This window comes from Tamandua tetradactyla, chromosome 23, assembly GCF_023851605.1.
Source record: "Tamandua tetradactyla isolate mTamTet1 chromosome 23, mTamTet1.pri, whole genome shotgun sequence".
Lineage (NCBI taxonomy): Eukaryota > Metazoa > Chordata > Mammalia > Pilosa > Myrmecophagidae > Tamandua > Tamandua tetradactyla.
Window position 1 is genome coordinate 78,741 of NC_135349.1, and position 24,685 is coordinate 103,425.

At 33.1% G+C, this 24,685-nt stretch overlaps 1 protein-coding gene and 1 pseudogene across 1 annotated transcript in view; both read right to left on the minus strand.

Annotated features, from left to right (window-relative positions):
• Positions 1–3,415: 3,415 nt before the first annotated feature.
• Positions 3,416–24,685, minus strand: part of LOC143667830 (lamina-associated polypeptide 2, isoforms beta/gamma-like) — a 56,419-nt gene continuing 35,149 nt past the window's right edge. Inside the window, 8 exon segments of the mRNA XM_077142385.1 lie at positions 3,416–3,701; positions 4,321–4,409; positions 5,444–5,554; positions 5,975–6,070; positions 13,161–13,207; positions 13,210–13,257; positions 18,686–18,844; positions 20,494–20,688. Coding sequence (XP_076998500.1) covers positions 3,416–3,701; positions 4,321–4,409; positions 5,444–5,554; positions 5,975–6,070; positions 13,161–13,207; positions 13,210–13,257; positions 18,686–18,844; positions 20,494–20,688 — 1,031 coding nt within the window.
• Positions 16,148–17,893, minus strand: LOC143666453 (lamina-associated polypeptide 2 pseudogene; annotated as a pseudogene).

Here is a 24,685-nt window from a genome sequence, read left to right on the forward strand (position 1 = left end):
ATTGTGAGACCTTTTGATTAGGTAGTTTCCATGGAGATGGATCTCTGCCCATTCAAGGTTGGTCTTTGAAGAGGGAAACATTTTGGAAAAAGCTGACATTTGGAGATGTAGGGGGGAAAAAACACCTTGGGGAAGCTATGTGAAACCAGAAACCAAGAACAAGCAGACACTAGCCCTGTGCCTTTCTAGCTGTCGAGAGTTGTTCTGGACACCATCGGCCTTTCTTGAATCAAGATCTTTTTCTGGATGCCTTAGTTTGGACATTGTTGTGGCTATAGAACTGTAAACTTGTAACTTAAATTCCCTTTATAAAAGCCAACCCATTTCTGGTATATTGCATTTCTGGCAGCATAACAAAACTAAAACACCCACATATAGTCATATTTGTATCTTTGAAGGTTCAGTTGCGGTTATGACTTTGTCCAAGGTTTTTAGGTCTTGCAGATAAGTATCCCTGTCTACTTACAACTGGTGTTTGTGTTAACCCAGTTTGTCTTTAGTTACAAAAGGGATACATAATGTTAATGCCTTTGCAGGAAGTTAAATGAGGTTTCTGTATTTTAAAAATATGAAAGATGGAAAGAGATTAAGAAATGGAAAATGAAATTGCAAAGCTAAAGAAGGCTCAAACAAATGATTGCAGAGAAAGATCAAAATTAGAAGTTAACTATTTAACCCTAAAGAACCTCTAAGTGGTCTGGAACTTAGAAGTATGATCTGAAGTTGTGGAAGGAACAGGGCTGAACATAGAATTGGTTTAAAAAATGTATATACAGTCCCCTTTATCATATCAGACACAACCAAACCCACCACTTCTAGCTACGCAAACTTGGGCAAGTTTCTTATTTCTTTTGACTATCAATTCTCTCATTTGTAATAAGAGAATAATAAAATGCTTACTTCATGGGATTATCATGAAGATTAAGTGAGTTGATATCAAGTGAACAGAACAATACACTTGGTAAGCACACAAAAATCTTTTATTTTAAGCCTTTGAAGTTATTTGCTTTCTAATTAATTATAGTGCATGTATTACTTGGAATGTCACTAATTTAAATAAAAATACCTTTGGGTAGACACTTGAATGATGAAAAAAATAACTGTACTTTTGCTTTCTGAACAAAAGTCTATGATGAAAAATCAGTGGTATCTTTGCTTAGTCTCAAAACAAGATTAATAATCAGAAATGCCACAAATGAGTACTAAGAGCAAAACAGGAAAAAAGGAAATGGAGACTGAAAAGAAGTAGTTACTATATTTTAAGGAGTGGGAGAGGTATCTTTGGGAGTTTTCCTATCATTCTGTGAGTATAATGGCTATATTTTGCTTACCCATGGACAACTGAGGACCTCACTACCATGATTATAAAAAAAGAAAATATGAAAGAACAGACTGAAATGAGAACTAAATTCTCAATAATTAAGATATACCACTCAAGATATGCTATCAGAGAATTGTATGGTTTGTATTATCTGAAAAGCATTTATTGCAATGACAAAAGTAAAGGTTAATTATTTTTTTATTATTGAATTATATCATAAAGGCTTTACTACTACGTCTACAATTTAATCAAGAGGAAATGCTTTGCATTTACAGCAAGGACACATTTACTCTAGTGGAATAAAACAGACACAGACAAAAAACCAAATACATGTTTTAAAAAATAAAGACTATGTATTTTACTAGGTCCTACTTTTGCTATTTTGGACCACCCTTTTCAAAGGAACGGACCTTACATACATGTTAAATGTGATTTAACTTCCCACATTTTTAAACAGAAACTGCAGTTTCTCACAATTTCTAAATTGTAGACAAAAGATTGAAAACAATATGGAAAACAAAGTTTAAAAACAAAGTAAGACCTGCTATTACCCTATCTATAGTGGAAAGATTGAGTAAAATGTGGCCCTCTGTGGCTCATTCAAAGAAACACTTTTACTCAGAGATAAGCATTTCTGATTTAGGAGTAAGTTTCCCACTCCCTCTACAGGACCAGATCCTCAAATGTCTCTGGTATCAATCACAAAGTTAAGTGAAAATGTCTACAAAATATCTACAAACTGAGAATCAGAATAGAGCTCATGAAAATAAAAATTGGGTGCCAGTTAAATATATATCTTCAGATTTTTCCTTTTTCAAAAGTATTTTTATTGCAGTTGATATTTTAAAATAACTTACATTTTTAGTGTGCTTCATGTTTAATAACTAAGTTTCAAACTCAATACGTTCAAAATTTTTATGTTTCACTTGATTTGACTGAAATTTCAATTACCTACTACTTTACTCAACCAAGTTATACATGAGGTAAGTTTCAGCTAAAAAAAAAAAATCCACCACAAAGATGTTAACTCTTTTCAAGAGTACACGAATCATAATGCCCTTCTCATATTTAGAGTTTACAACTTTATGAGATAACTATTGCATATCCAAGAAAGTTTACTATGCAATTTAAAAGCAAATACTCTTTTGCACTTTTTAACTAAATTATGTTGTGAAATATAGGGCAAAAAACTTGGAAAAATTTGTTTTTGGTAACAGAAGACAGTGTGATAATGAATCCAAATGTTTTAAGTTTCTAATTTCTACACTAACACACACATACTAATCAATCTAAAAAATATTTTTGTAGTAAATTGGACAGAATAAATGTCTTACTGTAAATAAAGAATACAAATTTCCAATTATGGCCTGATAGCCAGCTAATAGCTTTTTAAGACATGTATAGCCAACTAACAGTTTTCTAAAACATGCTTGCACTAAAAGATCCCTGCTAAAAATCAATTATATTTAAATGGATCTTACTAATGTAGGACTTTCATGATACCAGAAATCTTTTAAAAAGTCTGAGTACAATAGGGCTACAACAACATTGCTATTAATAAAAATTACAGAAGAGATTATTGCTGTACTTTGCCCCCAAAATACTATCAATCTTTGCTGAAGTTGTGCAACCCCAAATTATGTTTCCTCTTACTGAATTTCATTATCTTTCACATATCTCCAAGTTTTTAATTCAGCAGAAAATGAAATGTAAAATCTTTAAGAATTCAAAGTATTTAAATGTGTAACTTCACATTATACTGCCATGTTTTGCCCTTCTTGTTTTCCAAATACACAAAAACAATATACATTTTTCTCAAAAATGAAATAAGATGTCCACATTTAAAAAATAAAGCCTACAAAAAGTTCCAGAGCTAAAAAAGGTTATTCATATGGCACAAAGTGATCTCCTATGAGCCCAAAGTTCAAAACATTTAAATGAAGTCCATTTATATGTCTTGTTTTCTTTTCAATGAAATATTACATTGATAGAGGTGAAATCACATTTTTAGTTCTTGAGTCAAATGTACGCAAATGTTTTTTATACGGTTATTAAAAATAGGAGACCAAGTTGAGTGTGCCAAAGAGATAGCATTCAGTCGGATTTTGTAGAGTGATCAGTAAGAAATTTAGAGAAGGGATTTCCTTGGTTGGTTTTCATTGCTTGATAGACCAAAAGCAAAAAAACTGCCACAACAACAAACAGCAAAATTTTTATCCACACAGGAATGGTACGTCCTCTTTTTGTCTTTTCTGACTTGACATCTGTCATAGGAACATATTTAGGAACATACCTAGATGTAAAAGATTCCTCCATCCTGAAATCACTGAGTTCTAACAGCCGGCCTGCAGCCCCTTTGATTGGCCTGCGACAACTAGCACTGTTGGGAGGGAAATAATGAAGAAAAATAAATTTTAGATAAAGTCATGATTTAGATAAATAACATCAAATGTCAATGCTCTTTGTAATTCCAAGTAGCAATAAAAATCTCACTGCTACTCCTAATTCCAACTACATTTTTTTGAGGTAACAGTTGTCTCATAAATTGCTTCAGGTCAATCTATTTAAAATTGCTACACATTTTTCACTTAAAAAGTTAGACACAGAACTTTTATTAGAAAATCATGTTCAGATAAATAATACTTATCAGAAGGCTGATAAACACCCATTAAGCTAACACATTTGGGAGATAAGTGGGAGAAGTAGTGTGGCTTTGACTCTTTTGTCAGAAACAACTTAACAAATATCTAAAACATAGCCTTTACAATTGAGATAGAAGTATCAGGAAAAAAATTATTTCACTAAAATACACATTATATATTAGGTAAATTACCTATAATCCTTCTGCTTAATGAAATTAATTTAGAAACCGACTCAAATATAAAAAATTATGACCTTAAAGAAATTAAACTGTTCCCAAAAGGAAAACAGAGAACAGAATTAAAAACAAAAATTCCCTAGTATAATGCAGTAATCCTTGTTTAAATGTATCTGAATACCTAATTGCTGTTGGTGTAGATGCCTCAAAGGGAAACATTTCCTTAAGAATATCCCTTTCTACTCTTCTTTCCTCTGTTTTTTCTCCCACCTAATAAGAAACAAACAAACAATCATAAGTTAAAGTTTAGGTAGAAGTACAATAATTAAAACATAATTTTAAGTAGCAGTTTTAAAGAACAAAACAGTTTAAAAAGTCTACCCTAGTTTCTAAAACTGCCATTTCAAAGTTCATTATTGTCTAGGTATTCATGTGCTTCCAAAGTGTTCTTCAAATTTCTTGAATATGAAGAGATCTTAATGTGGTGAATAGGGGGAAAAAATCACCACACATTCAAATAGGTTAAAAAAAAACTAAACTAAAAAAAATCTCAGTACATCTAATATGGCAGCAAATTTTAAGCTTCCTCACTGGATAGCCATGAATTTCACTAATAAAACATTAAGAGTACATTGTTTCTTCCTCTGTTAAGAAGTCTGTAATTAAATAAATGATCAAATAAAGACGATAGCCACTTAACATGGACCTTGAACAAATTTCAGCTACAGCACTGTTTTTAACTATATAGTCAATCCAATTTTCCCAATGTCAAGAACAAAATCTTTTAACCTTGAATTGTTTTGCTGTTTACCTTTATGCCCAATTCAAAATACTTCATTTCCTTCAGTAGTCATTTAAATTATAATGCACCATGCAGTTAGTATATTAAAGCTTAATTAGATAGCTGTTAATCAGTTCAAGCAGCAGATTTCACTTTAAAAACTCATTATTTGACCTTTCAGTCTAAAAGATAAGAGTGTAGCCTCCTCCCTCATAATCCTGTACCCACCACGACAAACACAATATACAACATACAAAGCAGCACACAAATGACCACTTCCCTGAAAACTGGATACAGGCACCCAGTAGCAAGAGAATATATTAGCATGGCATACTATATGATGCATGTTATCAGTTAACTTCCATTTTCACTAAGACACCTATGCCTTTAAAATAATAGATACATTTATACAAATACCACCCCAAAAAAGAAAACTCCACTCCCTCCCACTCCAAAAACCAAATATAAATATTTCTTCTTTAAACATGAATGATAGCCCTCGATCTAAATTTTATTCATTTACTTCAGCTCTTGTCAATGGTTTCTTTGGTGTTCTTCTGGGTATGTCTGAGAATTCAGTGATTGGCAGAATAGGAGCTGCATGCTTGAAATTTCCAGTCACCCTATTGACAACCTGCCAAGATTCAAATTGTTCAGACTCAGAATTATCCAAACATAACAAAGATACTTAAAAAAAGAAAAGAAACAAAAGATATTTCTATGTCTGTAATATTTTCAAGTTTTCTTTGATAAAAATTTAGGGCACAGAGCCTATACAGGAACATATAAGTGCTTTCCACTATGAGGTCTTATCATTCTTAAAATTTTTTAGCAAAAAGCATCCTTACAATACTTAAGATTTTTATACGATGAAATGATTTACTTATATAAATTTGCTATACTGAAAAATTCTACAATTCAGAACTGTATGGGGAAAATAAATTTAAAACACAATTATTTTAAAATATGAAAATACGAGATTTGCCAAAATTCACCACCTCCCCAGTTCTAATTAAAGGGTACACCATTCATATAATTTATGAAACATATTTACTAAGGTTTCGTTGCTTGAAGCCATTATAGTTTCAGCTATGGGAGTACTCTCTGAAATTACTGCACCATCTATACGAAAATGTTCTGAAGTTTCCACCTGTTAGTTTGAAAACAAAACAAAAACAATAAATATAAAATAATCACTAAAACCCTACGAGTTTGAAAACCCAATTCTAAGCAATAAGCCTTGCATCACCCTTTTCCTTGCAGTTCTTCTTGGCCCTCTTGTAGACTCCCTAGTTAATGCCTGCAGAGGTCCGCCTTTTGAAGATCCACTTGTCCATTCAGTCTCAGTTATTCCAGCTTGAGAATAGCTCTATTCAAGCATCGACACATTAAAAAGCCATATTCTAACATCAAACACCTTTATAATGGCCACATTAGTACACGGAGAACCCAAGACAAACCTCCAAAAGCTAGTAGTTGTAAACACTTAGGTTCTCAAAATATTTCTTAAATGTATTGATTGAACTAATATGTAGGCACCAAAAAAAAAAAAAACCACTAAAAATATGTTAAAATACACTAAAGAGTCCATCTCTAGTAGGTCACCAATTAAATAAAAGCAGGGGGGAAAGTACATAAATTATCACTGGCTCCTTCTGTGACTCACTGTTTGTTAGATGGCTCTGGTATCACAGCTGTCTATCTCTTTGGTTGCCTAAACAAAGACTAGACTGATTATGACTTAGAAAAAGTCATTTGCTGTATCAAGTAAATTTCCTTTTAAGACAAAAATGCAAACTTCTATGATTGTTACCATAGAGTAAACATTTTTTCATGTGGTTAGGATTAATTCAAATAGAGTTCAAATTATAATTTAAGGGGTGTCAAATCCTCTTTAGAAACAAAAAACGTCAAAATTGGGCAGCAACACAAACCAAGTAGTCGCCCTTTCATGAACATGCAGGCCTAACACATCACTGCAAAAGGACAATGCTACCTGCTCCTCACTACATAAAGACAGAAAGGTGATAGTGACAGACATACATGCATATGGACCTATTGGAGCATTGGTTTAAGCTGACCAGAAAGCACCCACCAACAATGAGTATAACGGTAGAGTGTGCCGATACTGTCACTCTGCTTTCAAACTAGTATTTTTATATTCAAGTCAATGTCTATTTATTTAAAAGATGCATTTATTTTTTTACTCTTATCTTCCACCGAAAGATACCCCTATGACAGAAGTAGTCACCTAAGAAATATGCTTATTTGGCTGGAAGCATTACTCCCCAAACCCAGTAATATGTATCGATTTCTTGTATTTGATTTTGTATTTACCTATACTTATAATTTGTTATATGAGTTTTCCTTTAACTCGATTTGAATCTTTGGGTTGACTTATTCTACTATCAGTTAGTAAATATTTGCTGAATGCAAAGTTAATGTTAGTCAAAAGACAAATTCACAAACAAACCACACATACACAAATAGCAAATGCTGACTAACAGACAAGATTCTGAACTAATAGGATTAACAGAATAGATTTAATCTGGAGGTTTTCAACCCTGGCTGTGCATATCATCAGGTAAACTTCAAAAAGAATATCCAGGCCCCCAACTCCACCTCTGACCAATTAAATCAAAATTTCTTCCAGAAGGGCCTGGGCATAGTTAATTTTTACAGTTGTTGAGGGGATTATAATGTGTAGCAAGGGTTGAGAACAACTGATTTAAGATAATATAACTAATAATGTATTTATGATGCATTTAAAAGTGAAGTGCTTCTGAATTACTTTTAACACTGTTTCTTGTTATCTTACTTGAAAGGGCTAAATAAAGTTATCAGTTTTGCAACTGATCCTATTATAAAGACCAGATAATTTTACCTACATCCATGAAGATAACAGGGTGGAAAAAGACACCTTTTTCATTAAAATAGTTACCTACAAAATTCCAGGACTTTGCATTTGTTATGTTTTGAATAATCTCTTCATCAATTTTCTTTTACACTTTTACCAAGGAGTTATTGAAACAATTTTGGTTAATGAAAAATATATAAACATTTACATTTTTGTTAGTATGTTTGACTATAAAGGTCAAGTTCTACTTAAAGATTTTCTTCTGTGGAAGCAAACACAAGAACTCACTGATTGTGGGGATGGCTGGGAATGGGAAATCACTGTAAATCATTTATACTTTCTTTTGTTCACATTTATTAAATTCTTAAGTTGAGAAATGTCATCCAATTTTATCAGAGCCTATGTTATCATCATTTAATCTACAATTACTTAATCTTCAGAAAAAACTCACTGACAACCTTTCACACAACCAGGAAAAAATCCTGAAGGTTAATTTTTTTTAGAATCCACTAACAAGTGACTTTGAGAAGAAAATATAAATTAAAAAATAATAAAATTGTAATCCAATGTCATATTTGACAAGATGGACCATATGTTAATTAAAAAAAGGAATTCATTGGTACCTAAATTTAGTAATGTGATTGCTGTATTCTTTGGAGCTCCAAATAATTAATTACAGTAACATCTATTTCCAGCTAGATGTTCTACAGAAAGTCTTGAATTTATTATGAGATATCAGAAAAAAAAGTAAAATTCTTTTCACATTGCCTTCTGATAAGCTATCAAGTAAAAAGTTGTTCAGAAGACATCAGGTAGTGAGGCACAAAGAACATAGGAAGGAGCTGGGCCATTAAAGAATGCTATGACTCACAGTTGGTAAAAAGTTAAAAAAAAAAACAATTTACAAAACTAAGTTATGAAAAGAAATAAACCAAAAATAAGTAAAAGCTATCTTACTCTGATGTGCTCAATATCAATTTGGGTTAAATATGACTAACATGGATAATCATATTAATTTTTTTTTAAGCAGCATCAAATTTCTCTATTAGAGAAAGGTACTTATACATTGCTGGAGGGAATACCAAAATGTTTCAAGTCCTATGGAGTTGGAAATATCTAGCAAAATTACATATGCATTTACCATTTGACCCAGCAATTTCACTTCTAGATTTCCCAAAGGTAAGCTGGTAAAAATATGAAATGATACATGCAAACAGCTGTTCATTAGTTTGTTGTGGTATTTTCTATAATAGCATACAATCGAAAACCCAAATATTCATCAAAAGCACTGGCTGAATAAATTACAGTCCATATATAAAATACAATAATAAACAGTTGTATAAAGTAATGAGAAAGATGGCTTGTACTGATATGTAATGATCTACAGGTGATGTGTTTTGGTTAAAATCAGAAAGGTACAAAAGCAGTATGCAAAGTAGACTCCTTTTGTATAAAAAAGGAGAAGCATGAACAATTTTATAATCTATGTATTTATTCATATTTTAAAAAAGCAACCAATTATAAACCAAAAAATAATAAAGATGATGACCTATAGATAGACTGAATAAGAAGAGAAGCCCGATTTCTGATTCAACCTTTTGTCCAAATGAAACCACATACATATTATAAATTAAAAAAAATAAACATGAAAGAAAAATGCAATCCTTACTATTAGAAAGTAAAGTTGTACATCAAACTGGAGGCCTTACACACAAAGAAAAAAATTACTTTATATGATTTTAAGCACTATATTTCGACTATATATCCTAACGACAAGAAAAACTACAACAAAAATTTTCAAAATTGTACTTAGCAGCCTATTAGTAGTAATACTGTATTATAATTCTGAAACTTTAATATATATTGTGATAATTAAAAATTAATACTTTAAGAACCAAGACATGCAGCTTGAGAAGAGATACAAAGAGATACAAATATAACACAAAAGTTAGATACCCAATAATCTTAAATTAAAAATCTTAAATTTAAAATATCACCATAAACTCATAACTTATTTTTTTCTTAAAAAAAGGTATTTCCTACCTCTACCTACTGAAAAGGTTTAGAAACAATGACCATCAGTGGGAATGTATACTGTACACGCAGACTGTAGCCTCCAAATAGCATTTTCCATAAAAAAAAATAATAAGTGACAGATTATTTTTATACAGATTGTTTAAAAGTTATTTATTGAAGGTTTGAATGCATACCAGTATTTCTATTGTTTTGAGATTGCCAATTTTCATTGTTTCCTTAAAGTGGGAGAAAATTTAATCTTTCCTTCATCAACCAGAAGAATCCATCTACGAATGTGTCCAGATCTGACAAAGTGGGATAAGATTTTCCAACATAGAAACACGTTTAACTAGAAGTTTACAGCTTGCTTTATATGTCAAGAAGTTACACAAACATGTGGTGGAAAGATGTAAATTATTAGTTAAAACACTCTGTCAAATTTTTTCTATAAAGAATTCACCTTTTCCTCAAAATTTTGATATTCAGACTTCAGCCTTTGTGCTCAGAAAAGCTTCACTTCAGCGTGAGCTCTTGTATTCTCTACAGATCTAATTTACATAGTGAGAAGCAGAATAAATGATGCAGCATAGCCTTTCTTTTTTTCTCTACTTTGAGATGTGAGTTGAGTACTTGTTTCAGGGTTATTGCATGGTTATATCCACAGTATAAAGTTACGCATTCATAAGTACCAATGTTGAAAAGTGATATTTTCCTAGACCTTCCCTGAGGCAGTTTTACCCATTGGTAAACAATTGTACAACCCCCCACTCCAACCCTCAAAAAAGAAATAGGTTCCTTTGGAAAAAACAGCTGATTTTAGGTATGAGGCAAGAAATTAACATGAGCCTGGGACACCTTACTGTGCCAGAAAAACCACTGTCAGAGACAACTGGGTCAATTAAAGGATATAGGAAGCAACTTTGTAATTTCCCCTGGCTAAAGAAGGTACAATTTGAGTATTAAAAGAAAATGATGACTACAACTGAGTAAAACAAATCAAAACTATAAAAACAGTAATATTAAAAAAATCTTATTGGTCACCCTTCAAAGTGGCTAGGACACTGTATTTTGAAAACTGGTATATAAAAGGCAAAAAATAACATTTATTCTGGCTCAACTATCTGAATATTATACAAGGTAACTAAGCAGTTCGTGACAAAAAGTTCTTTTAAAAGAATTAGAATTAATAAATGCAAAGGAATGAGACAATAAGGAAAAATCCCTATCGTATAAACTCAAATGAAATAATAGCTCCAGGTAATACCATCAATAGCTGTTTGAACCATTAAATGAAACGGCTGAGACGGAACTTTATAATAGACAGATTAGGCTTCTGACATCTGACCCTATTGCTAATTAATTTTAACATTAACAAAAGACATTACATGTCTCCTGAAATTATGCATTAAGGAGGATTAACACTATTTATGAAGTATTTTTGCCAAAAAAACTCTACCTGATCTAACCAGTCCTCTATACCTGTGCTGTTCAAAATGGTAGCCCCTACCCACATCTGGCTATTTAAACTAAACACATTACATTTAGTTTCTCAGCCACACCAACCACACTTCAACTGTTCAGTAGCTGTATGTGGCTAGTAGCAACCACAATGGACAGCACAGATTCGGAACACTTCTATCATTGCAAAAATTTCTATTGCACAGACTCACTACAGTCTAATGCCTGTTCTACAGGAAATGCAAGGTATAAAAAAAGCAAATTATGCAACATTTAAAGAAGCAATCTGCTAAAAAATGTGGGAAACTTTGAAGAGAAAGGACCTGATTTCACCATCAAATTAATGAAGGGAGGGAAGAACTCTTGTAGTATGAATAGCTATAGACTTAAGAAATTTAAAAAAAACACAAAAATGACCTGTGGATCATGTTGTGAATCCTGATTTGAACAATTTCATAATAAAAGAAACATTTCTGAAACAACTGGAGGAATTTGAACATGGGTTACATGACAGAATTATTAATTTTATTAGTTATGATAGTGGCAGTCATTATACATATTTTTAAACACCTTATAGAGCTATAAATTGAAATATTGATCTTTGTGTGTAAAATGATATGAAGTCAGAGATTTAATATCCTTCAATGAGAAAAACTACAAAAGCAAATTAAAAAGCGAGAGGGAAGAGGAAACAAAACTGGTGAAGCGCTGATAATTGCTAAACCTCTATGACTGGAGAGTCATTCAACTCTCTCCTCTACTTACTATTATGCTTGATATTTTCATAGGGCTATCATCCAAGTCTGCCTGTTACCTCCTAAATCTATTCTCTTCTGATTATGCATCCTGCTCCTCATTTTAGAGTCTCATCTCAAACACTTATCCCTTAACCCATCTTTAGTACCATCTCCCCCCCTACTTTTTTTGAACTTATCATCTGACCGGTCATACTCATGATAGCACTATACCATCTTGTCATCATATTTGGACTAAAATCTCAGTGCTTCTTTTATAGTGTTCTTCACAGAAGTTTCTAGTTTCTGCTGCTCTGTTATTTCCTTATTCTTCAGCATGCTACTGCAGCTCTTCCCTAACAACACTAGATAAAAAGGCAATAAAATATTTATCCCAGTGTTTGGTTCTATCTTAAATGGAATTTTTCTTCACTCAATGTTCTATACATTCTCTACAGTCACCAAGCTTGCTTCTAACAAATAACTTAGAAATTCATCAAATTACAATTTATTACATCAAACAAGGAGAGTGACATGGCTTAAGAAATTCAGAACATTTCCTTGAAGATGCACAATTTTTAAGATGAGAAACAGAAGATGAATAACCAATGAGACAAATCTTCTAGCTAGGTATTGAGTAACAAGGAAAATTACTCAGGACAGCTGCCTGGTAAAGCATCAGTCAAATCAATGTTAGACTACATGTTCTGTGAACATATTCATTTCTGTATCTGTTTTCTTAGTTTCTTATACTTCCTTTTGAAAAAATAGTACCTTGATTCTCTCACAACAAAAAAGAAAAACTTTCCCACTATTTCCACTTAGGATAAAGGAAGAAAACTGGCTTCCAAGCTAAAAGTAAGGTGAGAAATTTAGAGACCAAGACTTAAAAACACTCCTCCCTACCTTCTAAAAAGAATTATCTGATTTATATTTAGCACAGAATTAAATACCCAAGACACGAATTAAACATTTAAAGTAAGCACAGGTGACAATACACTGAACAAAAAACAAAAGTTGAGATTTCTAATGCCACTTAATTTTAAAATATAATGAACAATTAATTGACTATGCTGGAATCTGGGTGTCAACTATTAGCCAAAAGCTAAAACACAAGATTAGTGTTGTCAGGGTTTTACTTATACCTGTAACGGCAATCACAGAACTAAACAAACCTGATTGTGTTCAAATCTTCTTTGCTTGAGTATCACTGGAGTCTTGCTCTGCCCTTTAGTGGTTCTCTCTTCTCAAGCTTGAGATCTACTTTAGAGTCTGAAAACAACAGAGAAGTCATTACTCTCTGAAACCTACAACAAACTGCAAAGTCATCCTTTGTATTAATAATATTCTAAATGTTACTAAGAATCCTGGGTTTAGGTACATTAATATGTAAAACAAGTTTGTCTACTGGTATTACTTCACTAAACAAAAATACACTGTGATTTCTGTCATAAAATAATTTTTTCTTCCTTATTATCTTATTCCATTTTTGTCTCCCCCATTTCTTAATCTGATCACAACTTCTTCCTATTTATTTTCCTTGCCTTTTTCTGGAACTAATATATAGCCTTAAACATGAAGTGAATTAAAATTGTTCCCATGAGGCTTTTTGCGAAAAGACACATGTGGAAAAAAGAACATATAAAATACACAGTTGACATTCTTTTGTTCATATATATTCCTACTATAGGACCAATTAAATTTATTAAGATTTGGAATGTGGAAGAGGAAAAGCTATAGGGAATTTTAAGAATGAAAAAACTTATAAGGTATCAAGCCTCTAACAATTCTAGTAACTGCCATGATAAGTGGAAATGATGATAAAACAAGTACAATTTAAAACTCTTTCCTATTTTTTTAAATATAATTATGAAAACATCTGGCTACAACCGAGGTGGAGGTAAGGCAGAATTTTTTTCACAACCAATCACAAGTTACTCCTTCCCCCACCCACGATAAAACTGAGATAGCATTTCTTTGAACAGAAACCATATATATATATTTCTTGGCTTGTCACCATGATGTTTATTAACCTAACAATTTGAAGTTACATATCTTTCCATAGACCCCAATTTCCCATTCTCTTCTCCTAGTCTTGGTTCTATTGTCATTTGAAGACACAGATTTTTTAAAGACTTATAATTAGTTAACTTCCTCAATTTTGTGATCATGTATCATGGTATAGCAAAATTAATAAAAGTCAGTTGTTACTTCTACAACTTCTTTTATCTCAAAGTTTAAAAGTTAGATGATTACTTTCTTACCCAAGAGATAGGCGTCTATTATTAAACAAAAGCTTAAATTAGTTTTGCATGAACTCAATGTACTTATGCTAAAAAGTAGTCAAGATATTATGTATCTTGCTAACTTTCCAATCTTGCACTAGTCAGAGTCCTTGCAATTTTCCCAAAATTGGAGAGTGATTTTTATCAAGTTAGTACAAACAGTTCAATCATTATTTAGGACTGAGCTATCAATTCCACACCGCCCACCTCCCAACAACTTCTTTTAATGGATCTGTCTGTCTATCTATCTATTTGTGTTTGGTATAACCCTTAGCATTATAAAACTTATGCTTTGTTAACTCAGAATATAGGAATCAGAAAGCACAAAGTAAAAAGTGCATTAGAAATTTAAACAAAAAGATTAATTTTCTTACAAATTTAGATTCCAACAGCTAACAAAAACATGGTCCTCAAACAGAAGGAAAAACATACAACACATTAGGATATTGTCAATTATACCACTGCAATGTCAAGTGAATTTCAATCTGAAATGGAAAGGGAATATTTATCCAAATATCTAACTTGTTGCAATTCCAAGAATAAAACAAACATACAACATGTTTCTGGAGACCACACAAATCTGTTCGTATTTAACAACTTTATTGAATTTGCAAAAGCATTCTACAGTAATACATTTTTTAAAAATCACAAAGCACTTAGTAGGTACATGAATATATGTACATTTCAGAAGACAAATAACAAATAAAATTAGCCCCAGAAATCTGCAAAAATGAACATGAGAAGTTTGACTGTATTGATTAGAGAAATCCCCAAGGCAATGTATTCACTTAGGCTTAAGGAAACGATTTTCCAAAAAAACAAAGAAATATGAATATCAAATGCCTTCTACAGTTACTGTTTCAGCTTACAATCATAGAAATGAAAACAGGGGGAAATATATTGCTTTATACAGATAAAAACACTTATAGTATGATTTTGTATGATTAAAAAAAACAATTTAAATTTGCTTTTAAAGTTTAGATTGCCAAGCTTAATCACCCATGAACTATTTAACATACCTTGAAATAAAAGTATTATTAAAAAATTTCAGACAATTACCCATGTCTAGTTAGTCTGACAAACTAAATTGATGGTGAGAATGCATTAGTCCAGAGTTATCTATTGTTTTCCAGAACAGTGTTTTTCAAAGTATGGTCAATGGATTGGTACCGATTCATAAACTGTTTGCTAATAATACATGAAGAGGTGCGTGCACCAGAATTCAAATCAACGCATTTATCAATAAAGTTTTACTACCAAAAAACCCCTGTCAATTGACCTAAAAGGTGTCTCTAGATTAAAAATTCTGGTACCTTTGCCTTGTCTGCAGATGAGTAATAGTTTGTGTACCTGCATCTAACCTGTGCTGATAAAGTATCATGTTGTAGACATAAATAAAAAACAAAGCAAGAGAATAAGAGCAAAAATGTGGACAAGTTCTAAAAAGTATATTTAGATGGGACTATCAAAATGAATAAAAATTGTTTTCAATGTGTAACGAGCGTTTAATTTTGTCCTTGATATAAAGGAGAATGCATATGGTACTTTTAAACAGTAAGATAATTTTACTTATATTACAGTTAATGTAATTTTCTCAACTTTGAAGAGCTGTAAAAGCAAAAATAAAATAGAAAATAGTGAACTATTTAAGATAAAAACGTGATCTAGATGTTTGTACTAGGCTTTCTAGCTGCTTAACTTTAAAATGGGGCGGGTGCAATTCTATGTAAGCAATTACTTTTATATTGTAATTTGATGGGCAGAATCTTAACACTTTGAAATTAACACAAAGACTAAAAAGATTTTAAAAGAAAATTTTGACATAGAGGTACTAATTTCTCCATATCAAAGATTAGATGTCTTTATTTTTAACTTTATCAGTGTTTCTTCCCATGTTTTTTAATTACTTTGTATACATGTCCTCCAAATAATGTTCCACATTTAAAAGGAGTAACCGCCAGCTTATTCTTAGAAGCTGGATTAATTTTACAATCCCTCAGCCAGAGATATCTGCAACCCATAGTGGAAGATCCCATGGCACGGGCAGCCATTTTCATTTCATCAAATGCAGCTTCACAAAGAAATGAGGCTGCATCGTACGTTTTGCTCAGATTTCCAAGTGCCTGGGGCATATGATTAGGATTAGAGTTAAGAATCTGTGCAGCCTGACTAACATCTGCCTGCATCGCCCTAACTACAAAAGCAGTATGGGTTGCAATCTGTAATGCTGATGCTGCAGCTTCATATGCTCTACTGAGTGCTAAGTCCAACTGTTTATCGCAAGACTCAGCAGAGGCTGCCTGAATTCCTGCTGCTGGAGTGGCTTCAGAAATAAATCCTAGGATTTCATCGTCTACTTTTGGAACTGATAGTATCCGTGTTGCCTCTCTGGAAGAAACTGGATACTTGCATGCCAATGAAGGCAGTTGTCTGTCAATGTGCTGCCACTCCTCTTCAATTACTTTTAAAACAGACTCATGGAGAGGAAAAGACAGTTCTGAGGCATTTATTTTATCATGTTGTAATTCCTTAGACATTTCTATGCCTAAGATATTAAGTGAATGAGAGACAACAGTTTTAGCAAAAGAAGACATATTTTCATCTCCAGGTAAATTTTGAAATGCCACAGAGGATCCTGAATCCCTTTCCTCGACTGACTTTTCAGTGCATCTAGGGCGTTTTTGTGGAGGAGAAAGGGATTCAGTTTCTTGAAAATTAGATCGATTAATTCTTTTCCATGTGTTTTCTACATCCAGTAGGGGTACAGAGGAAGAAGTCCCCGGCAAACTAGCTACCCCCCGCTGGACCAACAGAGAATTGACATAATCTCTGATTGCCTGAGCAAGGGGTGGGGAAATGACCTGTGATCTCTCAAACTCTTCTATTCCCTTCCGTTCACTGGGAAGAACTGATTGGTCTGAAATATGGGACCTTTCAGTACATAATGGTTGAATTTGACTTTTCTCTCCACAGCAAATATTTTCTAATATGGCTTTATAACAAGTACTGGTGGTTTCTTTAGTCAGTGAAGGAGAAGCTGCAGCAGAGACCAACATGGCAGCGAGTTCATGCTGAGAAGATGACGAAGAACTTTTCTCTAAACACCTATCATGACTAGACTTGGAGGAAATAAACAAATTCCCTCCAGAAGCTAACTTCTCCAATTGTTCCCTGCTAGGCAAGGTTGTGGCAATAAGAGGTTCCCTGGGTGAGTCTCCCTTAGAAGTATGTACTTTCTTAGCTGCCTGTAGTTCAGTCCTGCCCAAGGGAGGACGGGTGGAGATTTCAGGAAAAGAAATACCCTGAAAAAATCCACCAGAGGAAGTAGTTGGAATTTCAGAAAAAGAAACAAAATCCCTAGTGGACTTCTCTTTCTTGTTTTCTTTCTTCTTTCCTGTAGAGGCAAAAGAGGCAGGAAGTTTAAGCATTACTTGTGTTTGAGCTGATTTTATTCTTTGCCTCCTTGCTAAAATAGTGCTGTTGAAGGAAAAAGGCTCTATATTGCATGTTCTGAACAACCAATTTGCAGACTATGCCCTGGCAGGGAATTCTTAGGGAGATATGGGCAATTCGCATAAAATTAAAATCTGATTAAAATAACTTTAATTTTAATCAGTTAAGAACTTATGAACTAATTAAGAATCCATTCATAAATCATATGATTTAAAGGCTTATAAACATCAAGTTATATTACTAATAATTTTTAAATGGACATTTAATTCATTTTCTATTCCCAAAAGTATTTAAATATCATGGCAAACTTTTCTTAAAATAGTATAGTCCACTAAGAGTATGTATAAAATATTTAAAGTTTCCTTAAAACCGGATTATCTAGCAAACACTGTAAACAATTTAAATGTCTACCAATAGAGAATAGGAAAATATGCCATATTCAAATGTTACCACATATATTAATTACAGGGAATAAATCAGACATATATGTAATAGATCATTAAGATAAGAGCTCAAAAAATATAATATGGAATAAAGAAAAGTGATAATATTTATTTACCAAGATATTTATATAAAGTTTTAGGTCAATATATATATATATAAAAGTATGAGAAATGGACTGAAAAGTCAAGCACCAAATTAATGATAGTGATTACTTTCGCGAAGGTGATAATGGGAATGGGTCAACAGAAGAATTTCGTAGTATTTTATTCTCTGAAAAGTTAATAGGCAGTTTTGGATCGTGAAGATTAGATATTTGTACTTTTCAGTTTCTTAGAATTCTAACAATGAGTATTTAAATCAAATTACCTGGAAGATTACTTTAATGATGTGAAAAACTTTACGTCTTTCTAATATTTTAAAATCTACCTTCTTCATGGTCACTGTATCTTAAAATAATCTGAAAACAAAAACAAAAACCAACCCTACATATATTTTACAAACACCACTTTAAATTTTACCTTCTTCGTTGTCACTGTATCGGTCAGAGTCATTGCTCCCGTTCTGCCTTGTGTTTGCTGCTGAAGAAGGAACTGCTGGCAGAGGGGTAGATGACCTGGATTCCGCTCCTTGTTCCCTCAGTTTCAGCAGCTTCTTCTCATACAGCTTTCTGGTTGTCCCTGTATTATTAAGGTGGAATTTGCTTTAGAAGCTGGTGCTGTCATATAATTCTTCATTTAGTTACTGTTCTTGCTTGCTCTTATATATTTATTTTCCTGCTACTAACTTGACTTTATATTTTAATATTTTCACTTATTTTAAGGTCAAATTTAGGCACTATCCCTAGCAACATTTAAAAATTAGGTCTGTACTTTCCTTTTCTAAACTTTAGTGCTTAAAAAAATACTATATAATGGACACTTCTCTAAAATAGATGTTTTTCTGGGATTTTAACATACGATTACATAAATGTTTCTTTTAATAGCATGGAATAGATAGTAGATTGATATAGATTTTACTCTGTCCATGTATGATTCAATATTTTAAACTGAAAGAGCTCTCCATCTTGTCTTAGGCTTTGAATTTTGACTTTGTAGGTTTTCCAATCTACATCATGAGTTTTGTTTGTTTTAGTATTTGCTTATATAGAGAAATACTTTTATAAACAGACTGTACCTCCCTAAAGAATTACCACGATCAAAATCCAGTACTCTAAAAGATCAATCTACCTATAAATAGCCACTGAGTTACCAGGAAAAAAAAAAGAGTCCCACAAATCACATCTAAATATAACTTCTCTAAAGTTAAAATGAACTTTTATGGAAAAAAAATCACATACCAATTACACAGCAAATTAAAATTAATTATAAACAAATTCTTAATACACTTCATCATTAGTGACAATTTAAAATAAAAAATAGCTTTCCCTCCATTTTACACTAGTTGTGTATCATTCCCTTGTTCTATAAGCTGGGTAAAAGGACAATGAATCACTTTAGATACAACATGTATTTAGAAAGGTTGTCTAAGTAGTCTTAAGATGAATAAATGGCATACTAACGTCTAACTTTAGTATATATTGATATATAATATACATTTTTCACTGTCTCCTTTTCGGAATTTTAAATGAAAATTTAAAAAGAATATCAAATATCTATTGGCAATTATATTCATTGGGAAATGAAATAATAAATTTCATTTTTAAAAAATGAACACATTCTAAATCCTTGTTTGTATCTACACCTCTACAAAAAAGCAAATTCCTAAAACTCAAAATGTTACACAATTAAGATCAAAACGGGCTTCTCTCATCTTGAAGGTACTGCTAAGACTCTAAAAAACGAAAGCACAATCAGCCTTGCAAATCATCACCACTTAGAAGTAACCTAATGATGGAAATCCAATGTTTGTTCTTAAAGGTATCACTCTTGAGTTCCAATTGAGATAAGGTGTTTTTAAAAAAAGATAACCAAAAAAGGGTAGTATACTATAAATGAAGAACTGAGTTCTATTCACAAGTCTGTCAGTAATTTACTGGTCTGGATGAAAGTGGCCAGCTATATTATCTCAGTTTTTCCTCAGCTGCCACATATTGAAAATAACTAGACCGATATGGTCTCACGAGGTAGCATGATGTGCACCATGTGAAATAATCTCAACAACACAGGTAGAAATCACCGATTTCAATTCTCTCATTTATAGTTTAGGAAGCTAAGGTCCTAATCATGTAACTGATTAAGGATGGACTGGCTAAGAGAACCCAAACTCTTGGAGAAACAATTTGGGGTAATGATTCACAGTAAAGGTATTTGAAATTTTATTAACTTACCTACAATAGGACCAGGATTCACTCCATATTTCACAAGTTGATCCAGAAGATCTTCATTAGTAAGTTCTGTTACATCTAGATCATCTTTATCTTCTGGTCTGGGTCTATCCATTTTCTTTGTGGCTTTCTGTGAACAAAGTCCATTATTTTTCACAAGAATTAGGACAACTTCATTATACTTATATAAATAACACTCTGTATACAATTATTGTGATAAATATGCAAATTTACTTTCAAGCAGATTCAGTTTCATGAATTCTGAGTGATTTGATTAAATTAAAAGCTAAAAGCAACAGATTATTTGAAGAAGTTTTCTATGTTCAATTCTAATTATACAAATATAACACCCAACTCAGTAATCCAATTTTACAGACACTAATGTTTAAACAGTTAGTTTTGGATTATGGAAGTAAAGTGGAGATTGTGGCATCAAAAATCCAAGACAGCAAATTGAAATTAAAACCAAATGACTTTGGGCTATCTTATATATCTTGTATTATAATCAATAACACGCTTGTTTTCTTTTAAATAACTTAAAATTCATATAGCATGTGATGGTTAGGTTCTGGTGTCAAATTGGCCAAATGATTACACCAAGTTGTCTTGTTAAGAAAGCTCTGGCCTGGGCACTGCTTCGAGGATATTTCATGGCCAGTTGATTAAATCGCCAGTCGATTGCATCTGTTGCTAATTACACTTGTGATCAACTAAGGCAGCCCCCCGAAAGAGTCAGATAGATAATCTAATCAGCTGAATGAAGGCTTTTAAGGAAGAGAAAAACTCTTTTGCTGCTTATTCAGCCAGCAAGCCTCTCCTGTGAAGTTCATCCAGACCCTTCATTGGAGCTGCCAGCTTCACAACCGACTTTGGACTCTTCCATTCCCATGGTTGCATAAGATACCTTTATAAATCTCATATTTACAGATCTCTCCTGTTGGTTCTGTTTCTCCAGAGAACCCTGACTAACACAATGCATTTATTAAAGTGTTAAACTCCTAATGGCGAGGGAGACTCTACTGCTTACCAGCTGTGTAGTCTTCAGAGAACCACTACCTCAGCCCCATTTCCCCTCAGTCGGGCGGCATTATCAGAATGTCCCATCTTATAAAGCTGCAAGGTATTGAATGTGATCATGTATATGAAGTACTGGTTTAAAAGAAAAGCTAGAAGACATCTCCATTCCTCTCAAGCAAGGTGTGGTACACATGGCCTGAGGGTTCCTGAATTGCTGCCTTCTCCTAGGACCCACACCCCAAACTAAAGCAGATTTTTCTCCATTCTCCTCTTGACTGTGAGTAAATCTGACTTATTTAGCACATTTAATATGGATTACTTCTCAAGTCAAGAAACCTGTGTCACAGTGAATGTGAGAGTGGATAAACACCCATGAAGGCAATGTGGCAGATGCTACTACCAAGTCCTGTTAATTTCCAGCTTACCTCTTCCTTAGTTAGGCTTCTTTCTAGTAATTCTGAGTAATAATTTGAAGGGCTTTGAAACTGTGCCAAGGCGTGTAGGATACCCGAAGGAGAAGGAGAAGTGAGCATGCATTCTCCCAGGGCAAGAGTGCCAGGGAGGCGGTGGGCTTGGGTTTCTGAGAGGAGCCTGTGGGGCTCAGCTTCTGGGCCCAGCTGCAGAGCTGGGGGGGGGCGCATCCTCATGCTCAGGCCTCACAGGTCAGTCTGCAGAACATACCAGAAGGAGCTGCTTCCCCACCCGGCCTGGGCGGGCCGCACGCTGAACTCTGGACCTGAGGAGTCTGATCATGCGATCCTCCATCACCTGGTGCTCTGAGACAGAGGCACAGTCTTCAAATCCAGACTTTTAGCAAAATTGAAACAGCCAGAGATTAGCTGGCCGGCCGGGCCGGCCCCCCAGATGATGCACATTTAGTGCATTAAGTTGTTATGTGAAATGGAGGAAGAAACCTTGGGATCCCCAGCAGGGAAATAATTACAACAGTTTTATTGCACTTTAGATAAACACACATCACCCTTTCCGTAAAGTCAGTACACAAGATCATGTTGGAATTCCTCTGTCCTTAAAACGGTAAAGACAGATAAAAATACTGATAATGTTTGCTGATTCTTTTTTTAAAAAACTATGCAGAATGTTCTTGTTTGTGGTTGTTTGAAGTTATATTTCTAGATATTGACAGTTTTCATTACTGCATGGTATTTTAGAATGTAAGCCACAGATACATCTAAAATAGTAATTGTATCTTAATATATACTTTGAATTTATAGACATCGTAATGTGGAGTTTTATGAACCTTCTCTCTACCTAAAAAAATAAGGATTTTTTTTTTTGCAGTGTGGCAGTTGCTTCCCCAGTTGCTAGGTAACAAGGCAGCTCTATAGCTTTATCTGAAGGCACAGCAGATGAAGTTTAGTGACAATTATTTATATCTAATATATTAAAGTGTGCTATAATGATGATTAGACTGTTGATTTACTAACTGTGGATTAGAGAGAGGTGTGCTTCACAATGCCACTTGGTTATAATATTTTTAAAAAACAATTAAGCTTCACCACTAAAAATGGTCAGTTTTCTAGCAAAGTAACAATAGCCAGATTGTTTATTTAATAACCCATCCAACTGGTTGATCATAATCAAAGGCATTGCCCCAATTTTCTCATTAATTCTATGGCATTTCATCTGGGAAAGGATGTTTTATTTTTCATAGTGTCCATTAAAATATTACAAAGTTTGAATTTTTGGAAAATTAATGTTCCCCTTCATATCATCCACCATTTCTCATATAATCACTCAGAATCTGCGTCTCTGCACCTTAAAGTAGGGCTGATTTTGAAAGTATCTGTGTTTAAAAACATTTTCTAGAGTATTAACAGGATTTTTTGCTTTTTTTTGGCTTTTGGTACAGAGCGGAGAAATCATAGCACATTACCAACGTTACATAATCAGCGGTGGTATCTCATTAAAGATCTTCTAACAAAAGTTACAATTGAAGAAAAAGAAGAGCTGCAATTTACATATTATAACCAGTGAATTTCCGTAAAAAGGAAGGAAAAAATCTTTTCACTTATTGTTGATTTTGTACACAATATTTGCCTTTAATCAAATGAATTTATTTTTTGAATGCTTCTTGCTATATGCCAAGAGTCATGTGAAGTATATATTTATTCCAGATTCATTTTCATCCTGTTATCTATATTGGTAAATTGAGATCATTGTTAGATAAAATGTATGCATTGAATTAATAGTCATTTGGCATAGTATTTTTTAAATAGAAGGTCAAAATGGTGTTTCACATTATCATGGAGAGAAGGCATCTGTTGAACATTGCACTTTTTTGTAGAATGGCTGTAATTAATCCATCAACCATGGGATAATTGGAAAATGGGGTACAATTTCCTTATAACATAAACAATATTACAATAGGTTATGTTAGCATTTCGGGTAAGTTTTTAAATATGTAGTTTATTGAGGAGGTGCAAGGGTAGTTCAGTGGTAGAATTCTCACCCACCATACAGGAGACCTGGGTTCGATTCCTGGCCCATGCATTTCCCAAAACAAACAAGCAAAGCAAACAAAACAAAATTCAACACATGGTGCTGAAGTAACAAGATAGTCACAAGGAAAAAGAATGAACTGTGATCCCTGCCATATAGCATACAAAAAAAAAATTAAAAATTTTAGTTTATTAGACAGTAGCATAAGAAAAATCTTGGGGAATGCTGTTCATAAACAATATATTTTGATGACAGCAGAAAGAATACATCTTGTAGAATCCGAAAACAGAGAGAGAAAGATAAGATGAGTTATTAGCTGTCTGTTGGGTGAACTCAAGATAACCCTGTCATTTGGAAGTCAGCAACCAGGAAGCTAATTTATACAGAAAATAATTTAATATGGAAAATTGTACTTTAATAATACCTACTAATTAAATGCTTACATTTAATAAAATACAGCTCTCCCTGCCTGGAAAACTATGAAAGCATCTGGAATGATTGATTATTTTGAATTTCTGTTGTCTTGAGTAAACCACAGACAAGGCATGTATTTTATTGACTAGGAACTAAAGGCCTGAGCAATTTACAAAACAATTTAACATAATTTATTTGCCTGTTTACACTGCAGTGTGCACTTACCACTGTGGCATTTAAATACCAAGAGTAAAATAGAAATCAGCCCTATGACTTCTTCGCTTTCTGTATTATTTGCAGTGAT